The sequence below is a fragment of the Muscardinus avellanarius genome (genome assembly GCF_963383645.1).
Source record: "Muscardinus avellanarius genome assembly, chromosome: 3".
NCBI lineage: Eukaryota > Metazoa > Chordata > Mammalia > Rodentia > Gliridae > Muscardinus > Muscardinus avellanarius.
In genome coordinates this window covers 9508094-9530868 of record NC_137788.1, presented here as the reverse complement: position 1 = coordinate 9530868, position 22775 = coordinate 9508094, and the positions used below count along the sequence as shown (strand labels likewise).

Genomic DNA, 22775 nt, shown 5'->3' with positions numbered 1-22775 from the left:
ATCTGAATTGTCAACATCATTACTCTTGTGCTTTGGGGCCATTATTAAGTTAAATAGAGTTATTGAATACACACACTGGGGTACTGTGACAAACTGCTAACTGAGCCAGCTACCATGTGCCTACTGAGCGCACAGCATACACAGGGTGGATACACTGGACAAAGGAGGGTCCGTGTCCTGGGCAGGACAGAGCAAGGTTTTACCACACTACTCAGAAAGATGTAAATTGTTTATTTCTAGGATTTTCCATTAATATTTTCAGAGCAAGGCTGAGCACAGGTAACCAAAACCAAAGATAGTGAAACCATGCCACAGTTAAAGGAGAACTACTGTACAATCTATCAGTGTATAATACATTGTGTGAGCTCGGAGACGTGTGTGCGCGCTTGTGCGTGTGTGTGGATATGCACAGTAGATTATCTAGAGGAATAGAAAGATAAGCGTGTGCACACAATTTTAAGGACTGGAAGGAAATACAGCAGTGGCTGCATTTGTCTTTCGTAAGAGAAAGGGGAGCCCGGCGGGAGGTGCCAGCGACACAGTGGAAGACCCCGGGCTTCGAGTGAGGCAGCCTCCGGCCCACACTAACAGGGGACCTCAGACAAGCTCACCTACCTACCTAAGCCAGGTTCCTCACCTGGAGTGGGGACAATGCCCACTTCAGAAGGCTGAGACTCCACAAATAACACAGACAGCCACACCGGCGCTCGACACACGGTCACGCTGTCACAATCCCTGCCATACCGGCGCTCGACACACGGTCACGCTGTCACAATCCCTGCCATCACCACGCCGCCACGAGGAACAGGGACTGACCTTCACAGGGCACATTCTGCATGCCGGGCCCTGTCCTACAGCGAGCGTCTCTCGTCCTCATTTCACAGAGAAAGACGCCTTGGGAGGACAGGCCACGCAATTTGCCCAGATCCCTAATAAGAAGCTGGGAAGGAGGCTGAGAAGTGTCTGACCCAGTCGGTCGGCTCCAGAGCCCACCTTCTGATCCACAGAAAACTCTGCTGCTCTCAACTATTACCAAGCCAGGATTACATTCAGCTCCCAGGACACACGTGCAGGGTCTTCTAAATACATACTGCCCTCCATGTCACCTTGCACGAGTAGAAGCGCGTTTTCAGGATGATCACCAGCTAATGAATCCTCATTCAAATTACCTTGGCACACCAGCAGGGCTTTGCGACAATCATCCACACTGAATCCCAGCTCCTGCAGTCTAGCCAGTTGTAGCTCTAGGAAATAATTTTACATAAATTAGTCCATAGTCAAATTTAAAAAAGAAGGAAAAAAAAAGAGCCGGGTGTGGTGGCGCACACTTGTAATCTCAGTACTTGGGAGGCTGAGACAGGAGAATCTCAGGTCGCGGTCAGCCTCAGCTACTTAGTGAGGCCCTCTGCAATTTAGTGAGATCCTGTTTAAAAATTTAAAAAAATAAATAAACATACACACACACACACACACACAAACACCCCCCCCCAAAAAAAAAGAGATAGATTCAAAAATGGTAACTAAAGATTTTACTTCCCTAGGCAAAAATGAGCTCCTAATACAGACCTTTATGGAAGGTACCCTGAAATGTTAAGTTTTATTCTCATGCTGATTGTTTTAAAAGATTAAGCCTACAACTCAGCATTATTCAGGGAAGTTTGGAGAAACCGTCTCAGAGTTTAAAACTTAACTTGACCCTTGGCCATATAACTCTGGAAGGAACTAAAAGAGGGAAAAATGTAGGCTAGAGAAGTTGGTTTGGGGTATCTTGTTTGTTTTTAAATCTCAAAAAATTTAAGTCATACGTATGACTTACAATTATACTTAATGACAAGTAATTAGAAGTGGGATAACTTAACTGTGCAAAGGAAAAATTTAAAAGCTAAAAAGAAGGCTATGAGGAAGACAGGGTGGGCTTCCGATTAACACCTACCCAGGACAGGGTCCAAGGCACGTCCTGCTCCTTCTCTCATCTCCTCGCCAACGCGAGACGCACCTGGAAGGTGGCCGCCGAAGGGCTCGGCCTCCAAGGCCGCTGCGTCTGGCACCGTGGTGTTAGCTTGCTCCGGGATGGACTTTGCAATGGCAAGAAACAGCTGGACATCATTGTAGGAGAGTCTGATGTCCAGGGCGTGCAGCTGAATCTAACAAAATTGAAAACGCAGCAATTTCTTTAGAGTTACGTTTGATTTTGCATCCTTGCCTCTTACAGATGTAATTCCTATTTAAAAGTTCTAAAAGTCCAACAAAACTACAACAAACTTCTCATTTAAAAAACTGCAAAGACCTTGAAATTAAGCACTAACAACCATGAGGTGATATAGCTCAGTTGAGGGGTCAAATGGTCACAAAATTGTAGCAAATAAAAAATAATCAGCTATGAGTATTTTTGAATTAATTACTAGAGCGATTTATACTTCAGCAGGGTGACTTTCATACAAGGGTATTAATCATTAAAGCACAGGGTCAGAAAATGGCTCTGCGGAGACAGGACTGCCTAGTGGTAACACTCATTCACCCATTTTGCATAAACGATTTCATTTTATTTATATTTTTATTTACTTGCTTACTTATTTATGGCACTAGGGACTGAACTCTGGAGCATTCTACCTCTGAGCTACATCCCCAGCCCTGTTTTTTTTTGAAACAGGGTCTCTCTAGGTTAACGAGTGTCTTGCTATTTGCTGAGGCTGTCCTAGAACTTGCAACCCTCCTGCCTCAGCCTTCCAAGTAGTGGAATCACAAGTGTGCGCTACCACCTGGCTCAAATTTTGTTTCTTAAATCTCTGAAACAAGCTGGCCAACCAATGAGCTGTATCTCCTCCTGGAGCTGGGGTGCAGCTCAGCAGAAGAGCACTTGCCTAGCATGCGTGAGGCCCTGGCTTCCATCCTCAGCACCACACACACACACACACACACACACACACACACACACACACACACACACACACACACACTACGTGGCAGTAAAAACATGTCTCTTCTTGCAAACACAACCTTACATGAGTCAAGTTTAACACTAGTATTTCCTGAAATTCAGTCTTTACTGGATCCCTTTACCACTAGTAAAGCATACAGACTCCAACACAAAGTCACTGTGAGCAGGGTGACCCTGGACCTGGTGGAAATGCCCGTGTAGATGGCTGCTGGCCGGCCGGCCTGCCTTTCATTATTCCACTAAGACTGAAAGCCAACATGACTTTCCTCTTTCAATCCCTTGTGATTCAAATGGACTAATTATTCCCCTCCTACTAAAGAAATAAAACTGCCAGGTGCGGTGGCACACACCTGCAATCCGAGGGCTCAGTAAGAAATGGGGGTGGGGAGGAAGAGAGAGGGAGAGGGAGAGGTAAACGCCAAGTGCTCCAGGCCCCTGGCTCCTCCCGACCCCCCTGTCAGACCCTCCCACCTTCCCCAGCACCACTAACGTGGCAGCTCCAGTGGACCCCTCTCCCTCCTCCTCTCCACAGACTCACACCAGCGCTTCCTCCTGACTCCCCTGACCCTGAGCCCCACTCACAAGGACTATTCTATCTCTACTGAATTGTGTTACAGAACTTTAAAGGTGATACTAGATAATTAAAAGATCCTCCCAAAACTATAAGACCAACCAGAGTAGAGACAGCATTGTATTTACTTTGTATCTGGAGAAATAACTGAAGCACTGCTGGGCTCAGAGTGAGCAGGAGGCCAGCAGGGCGGGGCTGGACGGTATCACAGAGCCACGGAGACTCTCCATCCTTACCTCGAGGACGGGCGGAAAATCTTCACTATTGAACGCATCCATCAATCCAGAACTGTTCTGGTAAGATGAATTCCCCACCAGCTCCACTTGAATTTGTACAGGATCAACAATCGACAGGGCCGTGTCTTGCTCATTCCCCAGGCGGCACGAGAACACCTGGAGGGTGAGAGGCAACGTGGAGGCTCGCTGGGCGCCGAGTAGGTCCCTCCGTGAGCGAGGCGGAGACCTCAGGACCAGCCCTGCGTGGGCCCGGGGAGGCGTACAGAGGGCGCCACAGCGGTTCTGCCATTCATCCTCTAAGGCTCAGAACTCGTGCCCTTTGCCTCGGTAATCCTAAACTAGGCCACAGAAATAATGCAAAATATAGAAAGTTTCATTGAACTTTTTTTTTTTTTATGGTACTGGGGGTGGAACCCAGGGGCATTCTACACACCCAGCCCTATTTTTTATTCTTTAACAGGGTCTCACTGAGTTGCAAGAACACTTGCAAATTAGAACACTTCAAACATACATAAAAATAAACAGAGTAATGAACCTATCACCCAAATGAATAATTAATTTTATTTTTTTGGTGGTACTGAGTATTGAACTCAGGGGCATTCTACTTCCGAGCTGCACCCCCTAGCTGAGGGGTAGAGAGCTACGTAGCTGAGGCTTTCTGTGAGCCATGATCCTCCTGTCTCAGCCCCCCAAATGCTGGGATTACAAGTGTGTGCCACTGTGCCTGGCTCACTGAAGTATTTTTTAACAATTAAAAAATGTAAGCGTCACCAAGGTTACATCACATCTACTTAATGGAATATTTTGCAACCATTTAAAAATACAACTGAAGCCGGGCGTGGTGGCGCATGCTTGTAATCCCTGCACTTGGGAGGCAGAGACAGGAGGATCGCGCAGGTTCGAAGCCAGCCGCGCGCGCTGGCTTAGGAGACCCTGTTTCCAAAAATGAAAATGTAAAAATAGGTCTGGGAGTGTAGCCCGGAGGTAGAAGGGCTTCCAGGAACCCCAGTACCACCAAAAAATAAAAAAATAAAAAAACAACTGAAAAGATTATATAAAATGTAAAGAGATCGTTATATAACACTATATAAATATGAAAACATAGCCCAATCAAAATAATATTGCAGTTTGGCTCTCTTTTAAGAAAAGAAACACACCAAATGTCAACAGAAACTATATATATAAGGTTGGGGGTAAATTATTTTCTCCCCTCTCAGAATCTCATCATTAAAAACACATTAAGGCCAGGCATGGGGGTGCATGCTTGTAATCCCTGCGCTTGGGAGGTGGAGACAGGAGGATCGCGCAGGTTCGAAGACAGACGCACTGGCTTAAGAGACCCTGTTTCCAAATAAAAATATAAACTAGGTCTGGGAATGTAGCCCGGAGGTAGAAGGGTTTCCAGGAACCCCAGTACCACCACCAAACAAAAACAAAATAAAAAATCAAAACAACAACAAAAAATTAAGCCAGGCATTGTGGTTCATGCTTGTAATCCCAGTACTTGGAAAGCTGAGTCAGGAGGATCACAGATTCGTAGCCAGCCTCAGCAACCTCGTGAGGCCCTCTACAACTTAGTGAGACCCTGTTTCAAAATAAAAGATAAAATAGGGCTGGGGGGGGGTGCAGCTCAGAAATAGAACGCCCCTGAATTCAATCCTTAGTATCAGCAAAAAAGTAAAATTAATTATTGAATTGGGTGATAGGTACATTATTCTGTTTGTTTTATGTATCTTTGAAGTATTCTAAAGTAAAATGATAAAAAATATATATTTGTGGGGAGACAGAGGGAGGTGACAGAGGGTTTCCACTCTGGAACCAAATTTTTGTGTGTTTAAGAAAGAGTACAGCCGGGCGTGGTGGCGCACGCTTGTAATCCCTGCGCTTGGGAGGCGGAGATAGGAGGATCGCGCAAGTTCGAAGCCAGCCGCACTGGACTAAGAGACCCTGTTTCCAAATATAAAAGTATAAAATAGGTCTGGGAGTGTAGCCCTAAGGTAGAAGGGCTTCCAGGAACCCCAGTACCACAAAAAAAAAAAAAAAAAGAGTACAAAGCTAGGAAGCGGGGATTCATCTGAGGACGCCTTTTCTCCCACCCCCCCACCCCCCTGTGGGGCACTTCCTAGAGCTACCAAACACACGTGGCACCAAGGCCCTTTGCTATTTTCAACATTCACTCACTATGCTTTATAAATTCTCCCCCAGAGAGGCACCAAGAGGGTCTTAGGATTCAGACCGAGTACAACAGTACACAGACCGAGAGGAGTTTCCAGGAATCTCAGATATTTTGCCAGGCCATGTCATTTTTCGAAGACTTTGGAGCAGAAAACTTTCATTTTCCTTTTTCCTGCAGGGGCTTCTCATACACAAAACCCACTGCACCTGGAAGTTCATCATTCGGTCACCAGGGTCTCCACTCAAAGCTGGCATTGTGGCATCCTGGAAACAGGTGAGCTGTGATTTCATGATCGGCTCACGTCGCCCAGCACAAGCTCCCTGCTCGCACACTGAGCTTTCTTTATGTTACAGAAACGAGTGGTCAAGAAGCAGAAACTCTGCATGTTTTACTCAACTACAACTGACCCCCAAAAGTACCATATACTGCTCAAAGTAAAAAAGCGTTTTCATCATTCAAACCCTGAGCCACACCACTGGAAAAAATGAGGCACAAACGTTTACTTGTAAGGGGAGAGGAACCCTGACCGAAATCCTAACAGTACAACGAGAGGAATGCAGCTGAGTCCAGGGAATTAGGAACATCTGAAAGAGACGAGACTCTGCCACGTCTCCCTGCCGTCTCCACAGCCCAGCGCGGTTTTAGCTTTCTACTGCGTGATGAAATGTCCAGACTGGGAAGGGCAGTCCAGTGCAACTGTCTCCATCACACACCACACGGGAGCCTAAAGCATCACTGCTGGAGACAAGGTCCTTTACATCAGGCATGACTCTCTGGAGCTGCCCTTGTATAGATCGGTTATTCCTGAGCAGATAATACAGAAAATTCTCAGCTCCTTTTCTAAATGGCCTGCATGACCCCAAAGCCCAGGCTCTTCAAAGGACAGCACTGAACGTGGGCACAACAGGGCGTGCGGGAAGACAGGGACTGCTGCTTCACCTACACAGGTGCACCAGGGCTAGACCTGCAGGACCAGAGGGCTCAACAAGGTGCCTGACATAGAGTGGGGACAGGAAAAGTCTCCCTGAACTTTCTGAGGGAGGGAGAAGCTCATCTGCATATTTACCACCTAATGTTCACAATAACTTGGCAGATTTGAGGAGAAAATGAAAAAAGGAGAGGGCAAAGGTCCTCCGACCCCACCAACGCTTTCTCCTAATCAGAGTTCAGGAGGCAACGTCTTTTCAGCTGCTTCTCTTGAGCCCGACAAGCAGAGCATGATCAGACACAGACTTCTTACCTCGATGCCAAACAGACTTCCCGAAAAGGGGCGATCGACAAAGCGGGGCTTATAGGTGAGCACTGTGGTGCCTTTCAAAATAATGGCATTGGTGTCAAAGCAGGACACATCTTCCACAACCACAAACTCCGTGCCTGGAAAGGAGAGCACCAGGAGTGAAGGCAAAGCCAAGCAGGAACGGGCTTCCACCCCGCGAGCGCCGAGGATGTCTGTCAACCCGCTGCCTCGCTGTCATGCAGAACAAACTCGCTGGACAGAGGCGCGGCAGCAGCAGGAAAGCCCGCGGGGCCTCTGCTCTCTTCTGCACGTCTGTTCAGCTAGAAAGCGCACTCCAGGCGCCCTGGGAGGCCTCATAGGTACTCAGAAGTTCAGAATAGTATCTTTTCTCCAAGTGATGGCCTCATTCAATATCCCAGGAGACAGACTCAGATAATTACGTTGATGAGGCAGCAAAAGGCACTACATAACAGTATTTATGTAGCTGTTCAAGTTGTCTAAAAGAATGCAGATGAATTTGAGATTTTTTTGATCCACAGGTGTACACAGATGTCTATTCATTTTATATGGCAACCTCAGCCTGCTGCAGTTTCCATCAGCAACTACACAGGACAGGCTTTTGTAACTGAACCCACTGAATATGCATCGTGTCATTCAGAGCCAACAAAAACCAGAGGAGGAGGCAGGATATCACTTACAGCACAACACATAGACAAACGTGCACTGCGGGAACCCACTAGTCGATTTAAATGTATATATACAGACGTATAGATTATACACTAAATCCATCTATAGAAGAAAATACTGGTTTCAGAAAAAAATAATCCCCTCACTTATTACCTTCAAACCTGACATTTTCACATACCAAATGTGCCTAGACTCAGTAAAGCACATCTGTTGGGGCCCTAAAGATGAAACAGAAAATTGAATCCAGATTTCACATTCAGAAAAAAGCGCTCTGCCCTGGCGGTTCGCAGCCTGAATGCATAGGCCGGGTGGGCAGAGGAGAGGGACCAGAGGACCCTGCCTCCGGCGAAGCGGGCACCTCGCACCTGAGAAATGAAGCTCAAGAATCTCAACACTTGCTGGTCTACAAAACACAAATGTGTGAGCGGGCAAGTCTAAAACCAAGAGGCAACAGAGCCCTCGCCTGCAAGGTCTACAGAGCCGCCGCCAGCTAAGACGCAGCGAACCACCTGTTACGTTGACCTTGACCTCCAGGTGCCTCTCGGCGGACACCGGAAAGGAAGAGCGCTTGGTGACGACTCCGCTCTTCACAGTTTTGGGCACCACAGTGGGTTCACTGCTGGAGTTACGATGGCGAGGAGGAGGGACGTTAGGCTTCTTAGTATCACTGGGCGTGTGGAGAAAATCGTGGACTAAGAGCAGCCAGTCAAATATGAGAAATACTCGGAGGTTGTTGAGAACAACCGTGAAACAGGAAGAATCTTTCGTAGATCTACAAAAAAAAAAAAAAAAAAAAGACAGAAGAAGAACACAGGATTTCAATAACCAGCAGACGTATCGCTCAGTTTGGGCAGGGGGTGGTCCAGGGTTTTTGTTTTGAAGTGAGATCTCATGATGTCGCCCAGCCTGGCTCCAAACTACTGCCGCAGCCTCTTGAGAACCTGGGACTTCACATGTGAGCCACCATGCCTGGCTCTCTCTCAGTGCATTTTACAACTTCAAGCATCAATAAATTCCCAACACGGTTTAATAAACCAGTGTATGCTTCCCAAACGTTAACCGTGCTTTTTTAAACAAAACGGAGCAGGTTCTAAGAAAGTGGCAGAGCACAGTTGATTCCAGCTGACGTGATTCCACAGGAGACGCCGGGCAGCATCTGGAGGGTGTTTTGATTATCAGAGCTGAGGGGCTGCTGTGGCTTCTGGTGGGTGGAGGCCAGGGATCCTGCTAAGCACTCCAGAATGCACAGACAACCCCAAGGAACTATCTGACCCAAAAGACCAACACAGCATAAGCATCCCTAAAAGCAGTGGTCAAAATCCTCCAAACTCTGAAACTGAGAGCTTATCGGATTTTGGCTGCTGAGCTAGGGATGCTTAACTGGCAGCATCTATGCAAATATTCCAAAATCTGAAAAAATCCAAACTCTGAAACAACACTTCTGGCTCCAAACATTTCAGGTAAGGGATACTCAGCCCTGGTGTCACAGAAGGAACACAGCCTTATGGTTAGAGACCCAGACGTAAATACCAGCACTTACAACTCGTCTTCCTGCACAATCACCTGCCTTCTCTCAGCCAGCTGCCTACACCATAAAATGAGGAGTACTAATGGGGTAAGAGACAACATACCAGGCGTAGGGCAAGTGTCTGACAAATGCCAGTTTCCATTCCTATTGGCAGTTTTAAGAGCAATACGGCAGTCTTCTTTGATGTCTAGGAGTACTTCATAAGCACCAACCTTGCATACTAGTTCCCGATGGCTTCTCTAGCTGCAACGACCCGAAAGCCTACATCTTTTAGCCTGACACTTACCATGGGTCCCTCCCCCAAGCACTCTAGAGGTAGAGGGGGACAGAAGAACGTGACGCTGGGGACAAAGCCTGGGTCTCACGCAGGCCGGCGAGCACGCTTCCACTGTGCTACACCCCTAGCCCACGACACGGGCTCTTGAACAGAGATTCTGGGCTCCAACAACCACGTGTACCTGGTTCCTTGCCCAATTTGGGGAACGCTGACTTGGGGACGTTTCTAAGGCTGGTTTCTCCAGTCCTTCGTTTCTCCTAAACCCAGCTCACTGCCTCTAGCAAAAGGGCATCAGAATGCATGTCTCTTTCCTACAAACACAGCATTTGTCACAGAAACACGCTACCCTTTTGTAATACAGAAAAAATGTTGCCCTCAGTAAATTTTTTCCACCCGATTTTGAACACAGATTGTCAGAACTCTGTGCTAACTGGAAAGTCGCAGCATTTCAGATCCCTTTTCTGGAAAATATTTCAGGCCTCTTAAACACTGTGAAGTGATTTATTTTTGACATACAAAACCCCAACAGAAGAGTAATTCTTCTTGAGACACAGAAAGCGTTCTAAAGTGCCAACCGAGAGAGCAGTTTATCCCTCTCGCTCACAATGGCATTTCTGTTAGCAGGAGTCAAGGTAAGACTTTCTTATTTTGCTCCAAGAAATTGTATATCCTTTTTCTCCTACACCTCCAACCCAACTTGATTTATTATTATTTTTTAAATTTTGAAATAGGGTCTCACTAGCCGAGCCTGGTGGCGCACATTTGTAATCCCAGCATTCAGGAGGCAGAGACTGTAACATCGTGGTTCACGGACAGCTTCAGCTACTTAGTGAGGCCCTTCATAACTCAGTGAGACTCTGCTTCAAAAAGAAGACTAAAAAATAGGGCTAGGGGTGTAGCTTAGAGGTAAAATGCCCCTGGGTTCCATCCCAGTACTGTGAAAATAAATAAATAAATAAATAAATAAATAAATAAATAAATAGGATGTCACTAAGTTGCTCAGGGCCTGAGTTGCTGAAGCTGTCCTTGAACCTTCAGTCTGCCTGTCTCAGCCTCCCAAGTACTGATATTAGAGGTATGCACCATGATGTCTGGCTTATATATATCTTTACTATATGGACAGAATAATATTTCAAGACGACTAGCTCAGGAAGTCAGATCATTAATAATAAGTAAACCCAAAAGAAACTGTCTCTGCAGACAGACCAGATACACACAGCCCTCCTGGTCCCATGAACATCTCCAGACAAAGGAGAGGCAAAGCGGAAGCTCCCGTGGTCTGGCTTCCTTCGCAGGGACTAGGGGGCTCCGGCCTGGGGTGTTAGGAAGGCCATGGGCTTTGCACTTGGACCCAGGCTTGAGTTCTGACCACTTGATTACCAGCTGCGTGACCTCCCAAGAGTGACTCAGCCTTTCTCTAGGTGTGGGTTGGGGGGGGCACTCTGAGGATTCAAGGACAGCAGGTAATGCACCTGGCTCGGAGAAGGACCCAGTGAGAGGCACCTGCATTCCTACCTCTCAACTTTTAGTTACATGTTCATACAAAGATTTAAATGTCTTCTCTGCTAGACTTCCCGAAAGCAAATGGAGGGAATATAACCTCTCCCTTCAAAAACAAAAACAAAAAAACAACTAAACTCTGAGGAAATTGGAATAGCACCTTAAAACCTCAGGCATATGAAAACAAAGATATAAGAATAATCTTTTTTTGGGGGGGGGCACTGGGGGTAGAACCCAGGGGCTTTCTGCCTCCCGGCTATACTCCCAGACCTATTTTATACTTTACTGGAAACAGAGTCTCACTAAGTTACTGAGAGCCTCACTCAGTAGCTGAGGTTGGCTTTCAATCTGTGCGATCCTCCTGTCTCTGCCTCCCAAGTGCAGGTATTACAAGTGTGCGCCCAGCCGGGTGTGGTGGCGCACGCTTGTAATCCCCGCGCTTGGGAGGCAGAGACAGGAGGATCGTGCAGGCTTGAAGCCAGCCGCGCGCACTGGCTTAGGAGACCCTGTTTCCAAATAAAAATGTAAAAATAGGTCTGGGAGTGTAGCCCGGAGGTAGAAGGGCTTCCAGGAACCCCAGTACCACCAAAAAAAAAAAAAAGTGTGCCCACCACGCCCAGCTATAAGAATAATCTTGATGTTTTTCTCCCTTTTTTGCCTAATTATGAAGTTTTTCTGGCCTTTTGACTTAGTGGCTTCTACTCACAAACAACCCATCTGGTGACAGTACGCACTAGTGGGCTGAACGGACAGCGGTCCCAGTTTCCTTGCGGATGTCACTGGAGGACTTCCGTGCACTGGACCAGTGCTCAGCTGTCAGGTCTGTGTTCACCTAGTCATAAAGCCTTAGAGCAATGCATTAGAAAACAGCTCAGGCTATGTACGCAATAGCAACAGCGGCAGCAGCACGCAGGCCAAGCGCCACGCCAGAGTTATTTTAGTTCTTCCCTTCACCCAGCGAGGGGGGAACAGTTTGTGTGTTTCTATTTTATGACGGAGACTAAGTAACTTGTTCAAGGGCAGGCGCACAACTAGAAAGAGGCAGGCCAAGGTTTTGAGCCAAGGTCTGTCTGATTCCGACACACACATTCTTTCTGTAACACAACGTGGCCTTCCCGACATGGGAGAGAGAAAAACACAAAGTAATTCCAAAGGTAAAAACTCTTTAGAGGTGGAAGAGTGAGTCAACACGACCTGACTAGATAGTGTTCACATCCCAACCACCTTTCATTATAAACTCTAAGTATCACTTTTTTTTTTTTTAAAGCTTAAACTAGCATAGTTTCTCCCTTCCACAGCCACTTTTAAAATATTAAAGCTTACAGGGAGGTTGATTTTAAAGGCTTGGCTCAATCCTGAACCTCATTTTGGTGCGTCCCCCACCCCACCCCAGGTGTCAGCGAATACTCTACCACTGAGCTACACCCCGCCCCACCCCCTCTACTTTTTTCTTGTTAAGGCAACAGCGACACCTTCTGGCCAGTGCATGGAACTGCAGGGTACAGGAAAGCTAGGTGACCAGGAGTACACTGCACTCAATCCCTGTCTGTCCGCCTTTTCAGGGAGTCCTTTGCTGCTCTACAGCCAACACGGACTCGGCCCGCTGGCCACAAGACGAACTATCTCTATAAAGAAAGGCAGGCCTGGGCTGGCCCCTACCTGAGGTGAAGTTCAATCTGAATGGACCCTTGGGCAGTGCTGCTATTCTTGGAAGGCTGAAAGATACAGTTGAAGACATTGTTCACGCCAGGGCTGGTCTTCTGCCCAGCAGAGCGGGTGTCAAAAGCCATCATGGAATGGGAAACCAAGTTAATGGACTTGGTTTGGTTGGAATAACTCTCATAAAGGAGTTTGCATTTCTTGAAGTCAAATCTAAATGAGAGAAAGCAAGTGACATGTTAAACATATTACTATTTTATGAAGTAAGATAAAGATAACAAAATCATCAATATGTATCTAAGTTTATGAGAGAAAATACCTTTCATTTTGAGATCCTGCACTGATTTAACAGACCCCTCAACATGGGTTTGGTAGCACTGTATCTTTATGCTACTTTTACAATTAGAGACAATCTTGCTCACGGGAACACCATGAGGAATCTTAAATCCGTGAGGTTATCACATTCTTTATTCATTATTCCTCTCACTTCCCATCAGAAGTCTAAGAAAACCATAAATCTGTAACAATCCCCAACAGAAGTCAAGGGCCAGCCGGGCATGGTGGCTCATGCCTGTAATCCCAGGACTTGGAAGACTGAGGAGGACGGCAGGTGCAAACCCAGTCTCAGCAATTAGTGAGGCTGCCTGCGACTTAGTGAGACCTTGTTTCTAAATAAGAAATAAAACTGAACTGAGTATTAATTCAAAGGTAGAATGATCCTGGGTCCGATCCCTAGCACACACACAAAAAGTCAAGGGCCCCTTAGACTTCCCCCTGTCCACTCCTCACTCCCTGGGAGCTCCTGGGTAAGACCACTTGGGATCCTGGGAACAACCAAACCACACAATGCTTTTCACAGAGAGAAATGATTCAACCGACTCACCAAGGGGAAATGCGTTTGGAACTGACCTTTTTTAATAAGAGAGAAAGCTGTAATGAGCAATTTATACTTACTCAGTACCACTGACACAGTATGTACAGAATCATTCCATGTTGCAAAAACTAAGGACAGCCAAGCTGCAGGAAAAACTGCTGGACCATAAGACTTTAGCTCGGGACCCCAGGTTCGCAGACCATGTTCCCAATGCAGGCCAGAGGCCAGAGAAGACTGAAGAAGGCAAGCCAGAAGACTCGTGCTTTGTCAAGGACATTACCGGCCTCAACACCCTGCTTTCAACTAGGAAACCTCTTTTCCAGTCATATGACCTCATGCTAGTGAGAAACTCTGCAAAGAGAAGCAATCACTGCCCAAGATCAAAGGGCTGAGATGGAAACAAAGTTACCAAGACTGAGAGCACAAAGCTCCCCAAGCAGGGGAGCTTGTAATCCCTGTGCTTGGGAGGCAGAGACAGGAGGATCGCACAGGTTCGAAGCCAGCCTCAGCTACTTAGTGAGACCCTGTTTCCAAATAAAATATAAAATAGGTCTGGGAGTATAGCCTAGAGGTAGAAAAGCCCCTGGGCTCCACCCCCAGTACCACAGGGGAAAAAAAGAAAGAAAAGTAAATATAAAACTCTTCAAGTTCCATGCGGGTCAACACAGAGAGCAAGTGTGCTGCCAGGGGAGCACAGGCCTACTTGCAGGGACACTCGTTCTCAGATTCCAGATGCTCCCAAGAAAGGAGCCAGGCCCTGTATTGTTAAAACTTCTAATTTTTCACCGGGCATGGTGGCGCACGCTTGTAATCCCTGCGCTTGGAGGTGGAGACAGGAGGATCAGGCAGGTTCGAAGCCAGCCACGCTGGCTTATGAGACTCTGTTTCCAAATAAAAAGTATAAAATAGGTTTGGGAGTGTAGTCTGGAGGTAGAAGGGTTCCAGGAACCCCAGTACCACCAGAAAAAGAAAAGAAAAAAAAAACCTTCTAATTTTTCAGAAGCAGCTGAAATCCAGTACATATACATAGGTATAAAATCCTCAGGTTTTTAAAATGTTGACCAGAGAGGTATTGAGCAGTGCTGTCCTCCCCAGAACGACACAGAAACATCCTCGCCCACGATGCCTTTGTACTGCTGGGACCTCGTTCCAGCTCCGCAAGGGGTGCCAAAGTCTTTAACTGCCTTTCACGACCATTTCAGGGCTCTTATTTTCCTCTCTGGTGCAGTGGCCTCTGTCTCTAATCCCAGCCACTGTGGGGGCTGAGGCAAGAGACTCACTTGAGTCCAGGAGTTGGAGGGTGACCTAAGCAGCGCAGCAAAACCCCCATCTCAAAACAAACAAAAGAGACAAAAAAAAGTGCGATCACCTTGAGTGATTCGAGGAGCAAAAAAGCCTGACACCCACATGGTCCCCTGGCTTGAAAGAGGAACACATTCCCACCATTTTAAGTCACTGGCATCTGGAGATGTCTGTTACTATTCCAAAAGTAACTCATTCTTGCTGTCAAGGTAACAAATTTAAACTTTTAAAAAAGACTCAGCCGGGCATGGTGGTGTATGCCTGTAATCCCAGTACTTGGGAGGCTGAGACCAGAAGATTCTAAGTTCAAGGCCAGCCTCAGCAACTTAACAAGGTGCTCAGCCTGTTTACAAATTTAAAAATAAAATAGGGCTGGGAGTGTAGCTTGGAAGTAGAATCCCCCTGGGTTTAATCTCCAGAACCATAAAGAAATAGAAGAAGGCCTCTTGTACTCGTGTGACTTGAGGCATATATAACGCACGGGTACAGCACATGCTTAACATGAGCAAGACCTGGGCTGGAACCCAACAGAAAAGCACTGAGACCTGATCCCGCGTGACAGCCGTCCCGCACCCTCTGCTCTATGCTCCTGCAAAGGAAGTGCCTTGCTTATATGAGCACTACTGGCAGCAAACCCACAGAAGGGACGTACCTGGCGAGGGACCCGCTCTCCTTGCCTTTGGGGTCCTTAAGCTCCAGGCTCACATTCACCATGTCGATGAGGAAGCACATGTGCGTGTACACCTCGCCGCTCAGAACCGTCTGCAAAGGGAGACGGTGCTCAGGCCACAGCTGGCGGGCCAGACTACACACGGGTTCACAGTGAAGAAACCTGATGCTTGTGGCCGCCTTCTGTGCACACGCACAGAGGGTGACCATCAGCCGAGGCGAGGAGACCACGGGGGGGCACTCACGTGGATTCTTGGGTCTTGTAAGTCGTACGGCCTCATGAACTCCTCCACGGGCTCCCCGAGGTTGTTCTCTAGTAAGCCTCGGATCAGCTTGTATTTACAGAGATCCAGCGAGCAGTGGACTGAGGACAGACTGCCGTGGATAGCTATGTCTGGAACAGTATGACTTATTTCTCTATGGAAAAGAAGAAATGTCACTCCTGGAAACAGTCCGGGGACTCAGCACTGACCCAGCTCACCCCCGGCTCTAAGAGCCATAGGGGACCCGCCCAGAGGAGCAACCACTCTCATGACAAAACTTTCCTGTGTCTCCAAATAAAGCAAGTTGATATGACTGTCAGGCTTCAATGACAACAAAACCCTTTCCTCCCAGATATTCACGTGGAAAATTCTTGAATCTAACATGAACTTAATGGACTAAGGATATAGCTCAGTGGTAGAGTACTTAGCAAGCACAAGCACTGGGTTCTATTCCCAGCACCACACACAAAAAAATTATAAACACACACACATGCACACCATACACATGTGTCAGCTCTCAGCACCACAAAATAATTTTACACACACACACACACACACACACACACACACACACTTGTTGGCTCTCAAGACCATTAGCATAAGACCCCAGTCACTACAGCATGCCCTCATCGTCTGAGTCAGGAACAGGCCAGGATACACTTTCAACACAAAGAAAAGCTAGAAGACTGAGTATTGTATATGTATTGCATACTGTTGTAATATATAATACATATTATCAAAACATATATTTATTTATATATGATATTTATATGAGGTAACCAGCCTTTTATCAAGAAAAACTTCATGAGATTCAGAAATTGCTTAAGAGCCAGGGGTGGTGGCACACACTTGTAATCCCAGCCTTTGGGAGGCCGAGACAGGAGAATCTCAGTTCAAGGCTTTGCAACTCAGTGAGACCCTGTTTCCAAATAAAGAATAAAAAGTAGGGCTGGGGGTATAGCTTGGAGATAGTGCCCCTGGGTTCCATCCTCAGTACCACAAAAAAGAAAGATAGAAAGAAAGAAAGAAAGAAGGAAAGAAAGAAGGAAGGAAAGAAATTGCTTAAGCCTTCCAGTTGAGAAAGCAGTAATAAAGATACACCAAAGACAGGGCTGTGGTTAGGAGTTGAAGTGGAAGGGGAATATAAAAAAATTATTATGGGGCTGGTAGTGTTCTTGCCTAGCATGCAGTAAGGCCATGAATTTGATTCTAGTACTGCAAAAAAAAATTTTTTTTTACATTGTCTACAGAGAACACCTGCTGATGCGACCAAGAAGCGAAGTGGGGGCCGGGCGCGGTGCCACGCTTGTCATCCCCGCGCTTGGGAGGCGGAGACAGGAGGAGCGCGCTGGCTTAGGAGACCCTGTTTCCAAATAAAAATGTAAAAATAGGTCTGGGAGTGTAGCCCGGAGGTAGAAGGGCTTCCAGGAACCCCAGTACCACCAAAAAAAAAAAAAAGAAGCAAAGCGTGGAGGGGCCGCCAGGTGCTCTTGGGCCCTGACTATGGGGCGAGACGCTGGCGCACACCTGTGCTCGGCTCTGCCGTCTATCTGGGCAACAGTCTCACTGCACGAACACCGACGGGCGGGAGGAAAGTCTAGATAGAGCAGCAAAGCACTTTTTTTGAAGGGGGAAATTGCTTCAAAAGAAAACAAAGGCTTCCGTTTCTAAATGACGAAGCTTCCCCTACGACTGCTGAGCCAGTAACACCAAACATAACCCACGCCGACCCTGACCGAGCACCAGCCAGGGAGCGCTCAGGAACAAGCGCGTGAAACGCCGCGCCAGTGAGAAGGCAGCGTGCAGCGCTCACCCGGGAGGAAGCAGAGGCCAGACGACGACGCACCGCGCCACGGCCCGGGAGGAGGCCAGAGGGCATCCAGTCACCCCACCCAAGTCAGGAGGCTGCTTTCTAAACGTCACAAGTGAGCAGCTCTTCCACTGCCAGAGAGCCACACCTCATCTGGCCCTGAAGCTGAGGTGTGAAAAGTGGCTGCTGTCTCCAAGATCCATACCCATACTGAAAGATACCACGTGCTGTCGGCAGCTAAGAAGACCCCGAGGGGAGAGCAGGATCCCGCTGGCGTCAGGTAGGGCCTGGGGAGGCTCGATCTCAGGAAGCTTCCCAGGCAGGTGTGGAGCCACCTGCTCAACCAGAGCTCAGCATCTGTGACTGAGGCCGGCTGAGGCGAGCCAGGCCCGGTCCCCAGCCCCGAGAACTTTCTGGCTGCTTCCTGGAGTGTAAAGGGCAAACCTGCATCTGAAGAGCTTGGCAACTAAATGGACTTACAGGGGGAGCAGCAACAGCCGACTCAGAGCCTGCCTGGAGCACACGCCCACACGCTCAGCTTTCCTTCAACGCTTTGCCTGCCTCTGCCCTCGCCACCGTCACCCAAACTCATGCTGCTTTCATGCCCCTTCCTCTCTGTTTCCAAGGCACTTGAATAATCTTGTAACACGGCTTATATCATTGAATCACACTGAATTAGAATCATCTACTGACCTCGCGATATCTCTCAACAAAATAAATCGCCTTGAGGGCAGAAGTTTTTCTTAATTTTTCTTGGAGGGAAGGGTACACTGGTGATTAAATCCAGGGGCATTTACCTCTCAGATGTTATTTTTATTTTGACACAGGGTCTCCCTAAGTTGCTGAGGCTGACCTTGAACCTGCAATCCTTGTCTCAGCCTCCCAAGTACTGGAATTACAGGCAGGTGCAACAGTGCCCAGCTAAAGTTTCTCTTTTGTCACAATGCATAGTAGGAAACCATGTTTAGCAACAGTAGGAACTCCATTAACATTTGAAAAATAGGTGGAGAAGTGACTACCAAGGCTCTTTCTGACTTACCTTGTTAACACTGATTTCCAAGCCAAGAAGATTCCACTCAATAACAGGTATCCAGATAAAACTCACCTGTCCAAGTTCCTTTCCACCTGCAATTTCAGCCGACAAGGCTCAGTTAAAAGGCTTCCTCCTGTCTGTCGCACAAAGTAGGAGGGGAAGAGAAGATCTCCACTCAAGTCCTCCTTGGCTTTAGAGTACTCCCGCGGACGTCGTTCTGCGGCGAAGATGTCCATGTCCTGTAGGTCCACGACAATGCAATCCAGCAGGCAGACATGGTCTTCTACAAGGGCCCAAGATGGAGAGATAGTGAAGAAAACACAATCCCAAAAGGCCTGGGCCTGAACAAAATTAAAAAGTCAAAATAGCCTGGCGTGGTGGTGCACACTTGTAATGCCAGCATTCAGGAAGCTGAGACGGGAAGACCGCAGGTTCGAGGCTAGCCTCAGCTACTTAGTGAGGCCCTGTTCCAAACAAGGAATAAAAATAGGGCTGAGGTATAGCTCAGAGGGAGAATGCCCCAGGGTTCAACCCAGTAGCACAGGTGGGGAAAAAAATAAAGTTCATTCTGTCTTTGGAAAATATTTAGGACTGCCTGTTTCCTTCTGCTCTCCATTACTCAGAAAATTGCCTGTCCACAAGTCTCCACTGTGGCAACGAGACCTCCCTCCACCGTGGGCAGGACACATCCTGCCCACCACTCCATCCAGGCAGTGTCATGCTCACCAGCGTCCCCTGCCTGTCGGGAGATGTCAGTGAGGCCAGAGATTTAACAAAGAATGACTTCACACAGTCTCGCCCTGGAAACAACACTGCCCAAAGGTTTACCAACTTTTCCCAGCAGTAGAATTCCTTTTACAAACATATTATATAATCACTTCTACCACCACCAATCAAATGCAAACCACCTTCATCCTTCCCTAGACCACCACAAACTTACCTCCAATACCCCTATTTAATTCCATTGTGGTCCCACACAATGCCTGAGTAATCCTTAAAAAAATAAATAGACCATAGCATTCCCTTCTTTATATACTTTAGTGGCTATATTTAATCCAAAATCCTCTATAAACCTCCCCAAATCCCTGCGCAGCCATGCATGACCCCACAGCTTACTTCCCCCTTCTCCCAGGGGCTCACCGGCCTTCGTTTTCCCCAAAAGGCCACGCTCTTGGCTTCCTGCACAGCCTACCAGTGGCTGACCTTCCAATCTCACACTAAATTGGGTCTTCTATTTTCTTCTGGGTTTTGTTTTGTTTTGGTTTTTGCGGTGCTGGGGATGGAACCCAGGGGCATTCTACTTCCAAGCTACACTCCCGGCCCTATATTTCAGTCTTTTTACTTTTTGAAAAAAAAAATATATAAGATATATCGGTGCAGAGCTGATTTGGTAGGCGAGGGTAAGGAATGGGAGGAGATTAGGCTTCAGAGATTCCCAGGGTACCATCGTAGAAGCTAACAAGGCATGAAATCGGTGGGGAAAGCATCACTATGGGGGAGACGGGAGACAGAAAGCTACTCACTAGAAGGAATGCTGTTAGGAAAGAGATCAAACCACTTCTCCTAGGCACCCACTGGTGTGAGGCCGGCTGTGCTCTGCCTGTCACTGTCACCTCACAGCACGGCCTGCAGAGGCTTGGTGAGTGGCCACGCACGCCCCCCACGCGGTACCACGGAGGCCAGGAGCCAGGTTCAGAGCCCATGCCAAAGCTCACAGTCCAAACCTGCCTTTACTGCTGTGTAACCTTCAACAGGTCAACTTACTTGATCTCTCTGCATCTGTAAAACGGGGGGAAAAATAAAGCTCGAGAAGGCTGTCGTGGGAGTGTAATGATACGACCTGCCACAATCGGGCTCGTCAAGTGTTGAACGATAACCACTGTGGTGACGCGGGCGTCAGCTTGTTCTGTCAACACGGCTGAACACACCACTCTCTGTGGCAAAGGGAGTCAACTCCGCCTCAGATCTGCCCGACGAAAGGCAGAGCCTCCCACTGCGGCCCTCCACCTCTCAAAGCCCAGGCACACCCACCTGAACCCCGAGGCGGGCCAGGCTCTGCCTCCCCTCTGGGTCCACGGAGCAGGGCCCCACGAGGCCCACACGTCGTCCACCCACAACAGGATGAGTACTGAGGAGCCCAACTAGGTCCTCTCTGGAGTAAGAGGTCTACTGTCTGTGGAAGAGGACTAACAACTGGATGATTCATATATTTTCAATTTCAAATATGTTACAGTATTTCCAGTTCCACTGTTATATAATTCATACTATATATATTTTTTTAGTATGAATGAATATATATATATGTATATGTATGTGTATACATATATATATATATATATATATATATATATATATATATATATATATATATTGAGGGGGGCAGTACTGAAGATGGAACCCAGGGACAGTGAACCTCCAAGCTACACCCCAAGACCTATTTTTTAGCCTTTTTTTTTTTTTTTTTTTGAAACAGTGTCTCACTGAGTTGCAAAGGCCCTCGCTAAGTAGCTGAGGCTGTCCACGAACCGTGATTCTCTGGTCTCCACCTCCATACCAATACTTTTTAAGGGTCCTTTATTAGTTACTTGCAAGGATAGTGTCTGGGTGGTGGTTTACAAGGATGCAGGCCTTGGTGTTGTTATACAATCATCACCAGGTGATCAGTTATCTTGTGCTATAAGAAAAACATGTCCTAATAAATTATCTAAAATCAGCTGGATGTGGTAGTGCACACTTGTAATCCCAGTACTTGAGAGGCTAAGTCAGGAGGATTGCAAGTTCACAACCAGCCTCAGCTACTTAGTCAGGCCCTGCACAACTCAGTGAGACCCTGTTTTAAAATAAAGAATAAAAAATAGGGCCGGGGGTGTGGCTCAGAAGTAGAATGCCCTTGCCGGGCGTGGTGGCGCACGCTTGTAATCCCCGCGCTTGGGAGGCGGAGACAGGAGGATCGCGCTGGTTCGGAGCCAGCCTCACTGGCTTAAGAGACTCTGTTTCCACATAAAAATGTTAAAAAAATAGGTCCGGGAGTGTAGCCCGTGGGAGTGTATACCGGAGGTAGAAGGGCTTCCAGGAACCCCAGTACCACCAAAAAAAAAAAAAAAAAAAGAAGTAGAATGCCCCTGGGTTCAATCCCCAGTACCACAATAAATAAATAAATAAATAAATAAATAATAATCTAAAACTCTATTTACACTGCGCCTTGCTAATTAAACTCTACTTTCATGCCTAAGACGCGTAGGCCGAAGCAGGCACGGTGGAACATACCTGTCATCCCCGTACTCGAGAGACTGAGACAGGTGGATTGCAGGTTCAAGAACAGCCTCGGCAACATGCAAGGCTCTCAGTAACCTGGCAAGAACCTGTTTCCAAACAAAACTAATACGGGCCTGGGAACGTAGTCGAGAGGAGAATGCCCAGAGTTCAACCCCTAGAGCACACATCCACAAAAGATGCTTAGGCCTTCCAACACAACACCAAAACCCAGCCATCACCAAAGAAAGCCACATCCTGATTGGCCACTGCTCGTTTACATGCACCTCCTGCGCAGACGCCTGCGAAGGCCGCACGATGCTCCCCACCTCCTTCGCTCTCCCTCCTCTTTTACCTGGACTACTGGCCCCAAGGCTGGCCGGCGGTGTGGCCTGCGGCCCACGCGGCTTGGAGGAGACGCTGGACAGGGCCTCGCTCCGCAGGCTTCCCAGGCCCGCACCAGCAGGGGGCGTCACCAACGGCCCTGCGGAGCTCGGCCCCTTGGGCTCCTCGGTGCTGGCTGCTCTCCTCGGGTGGTGTTGGGGCGTCGCCACTGGGGAAGCTGAAGGCACTGATTCCTGCGAAGAACAAAATAACACTGGAACGCCCAGTATCTTGACTATCCAGGAAGCCCTGTCCTCACCTAGATCTGCAGAGCGCCTACAGCACTGCGCTTCCTGGGGCTCCTGGACCCCATCACCGAGAGGAGGGGCCACGGCACTGCCTGCCACAGACGAGGGCCTGCAGAGTACGGCAGGGACGC

The 22775-nt window shown here is 47.8% G+C and overlaps 1 protein-coding gene across 2 annotated transcripts in view; it reads right to left on the bottom strand.

The window, feature by feature from the left end:
* Positions 1–22775, bottom strand: part of VPS13D (vacuolar protein sorting 13 homolog D) — a gene marked incomplete at its 3' end in the record, with an annotated part of 245737 nt that overhangs the window by 161459 nt on the left and 61503 nt on the right. For both annotated transcript variants that reach the window (XM_080692050.1, XM_080692051.1), the window contains exons 25-34: positions 22368–22590; positions 18833–19043; positions 15900–16071; positions 15638–15747; positions 12810–13022; positions 8355–8617; positions 7162–7295; positions 3746–3901; positions 1934–2144; positions 1170–1244 (exon numbers count right to left, since the gene is read on the bottom strand). In XM_080692050.1, the coding sequence (XP_080548176.1) occupies positions 1170–1244; positions 1934–2144; positions 3746–3901; positions 7162–7295; positions 8355–8617; positions 12810–13022; positions 15638–15747; positions 15900–16071; positions 18833–19043; positions 22368–22590 (1768 nt within the window). The remainder of the gene's footprint in view (positions 1–1169; positions 1245–1933; positions 2145–3745; positions 3902–7161; positions 7296–8354; positions 8618–12809; positions 13023–15637; positions 15748–15899; positions 16072–18832; positions 19044–22367; positions 22591–22775) is intronic.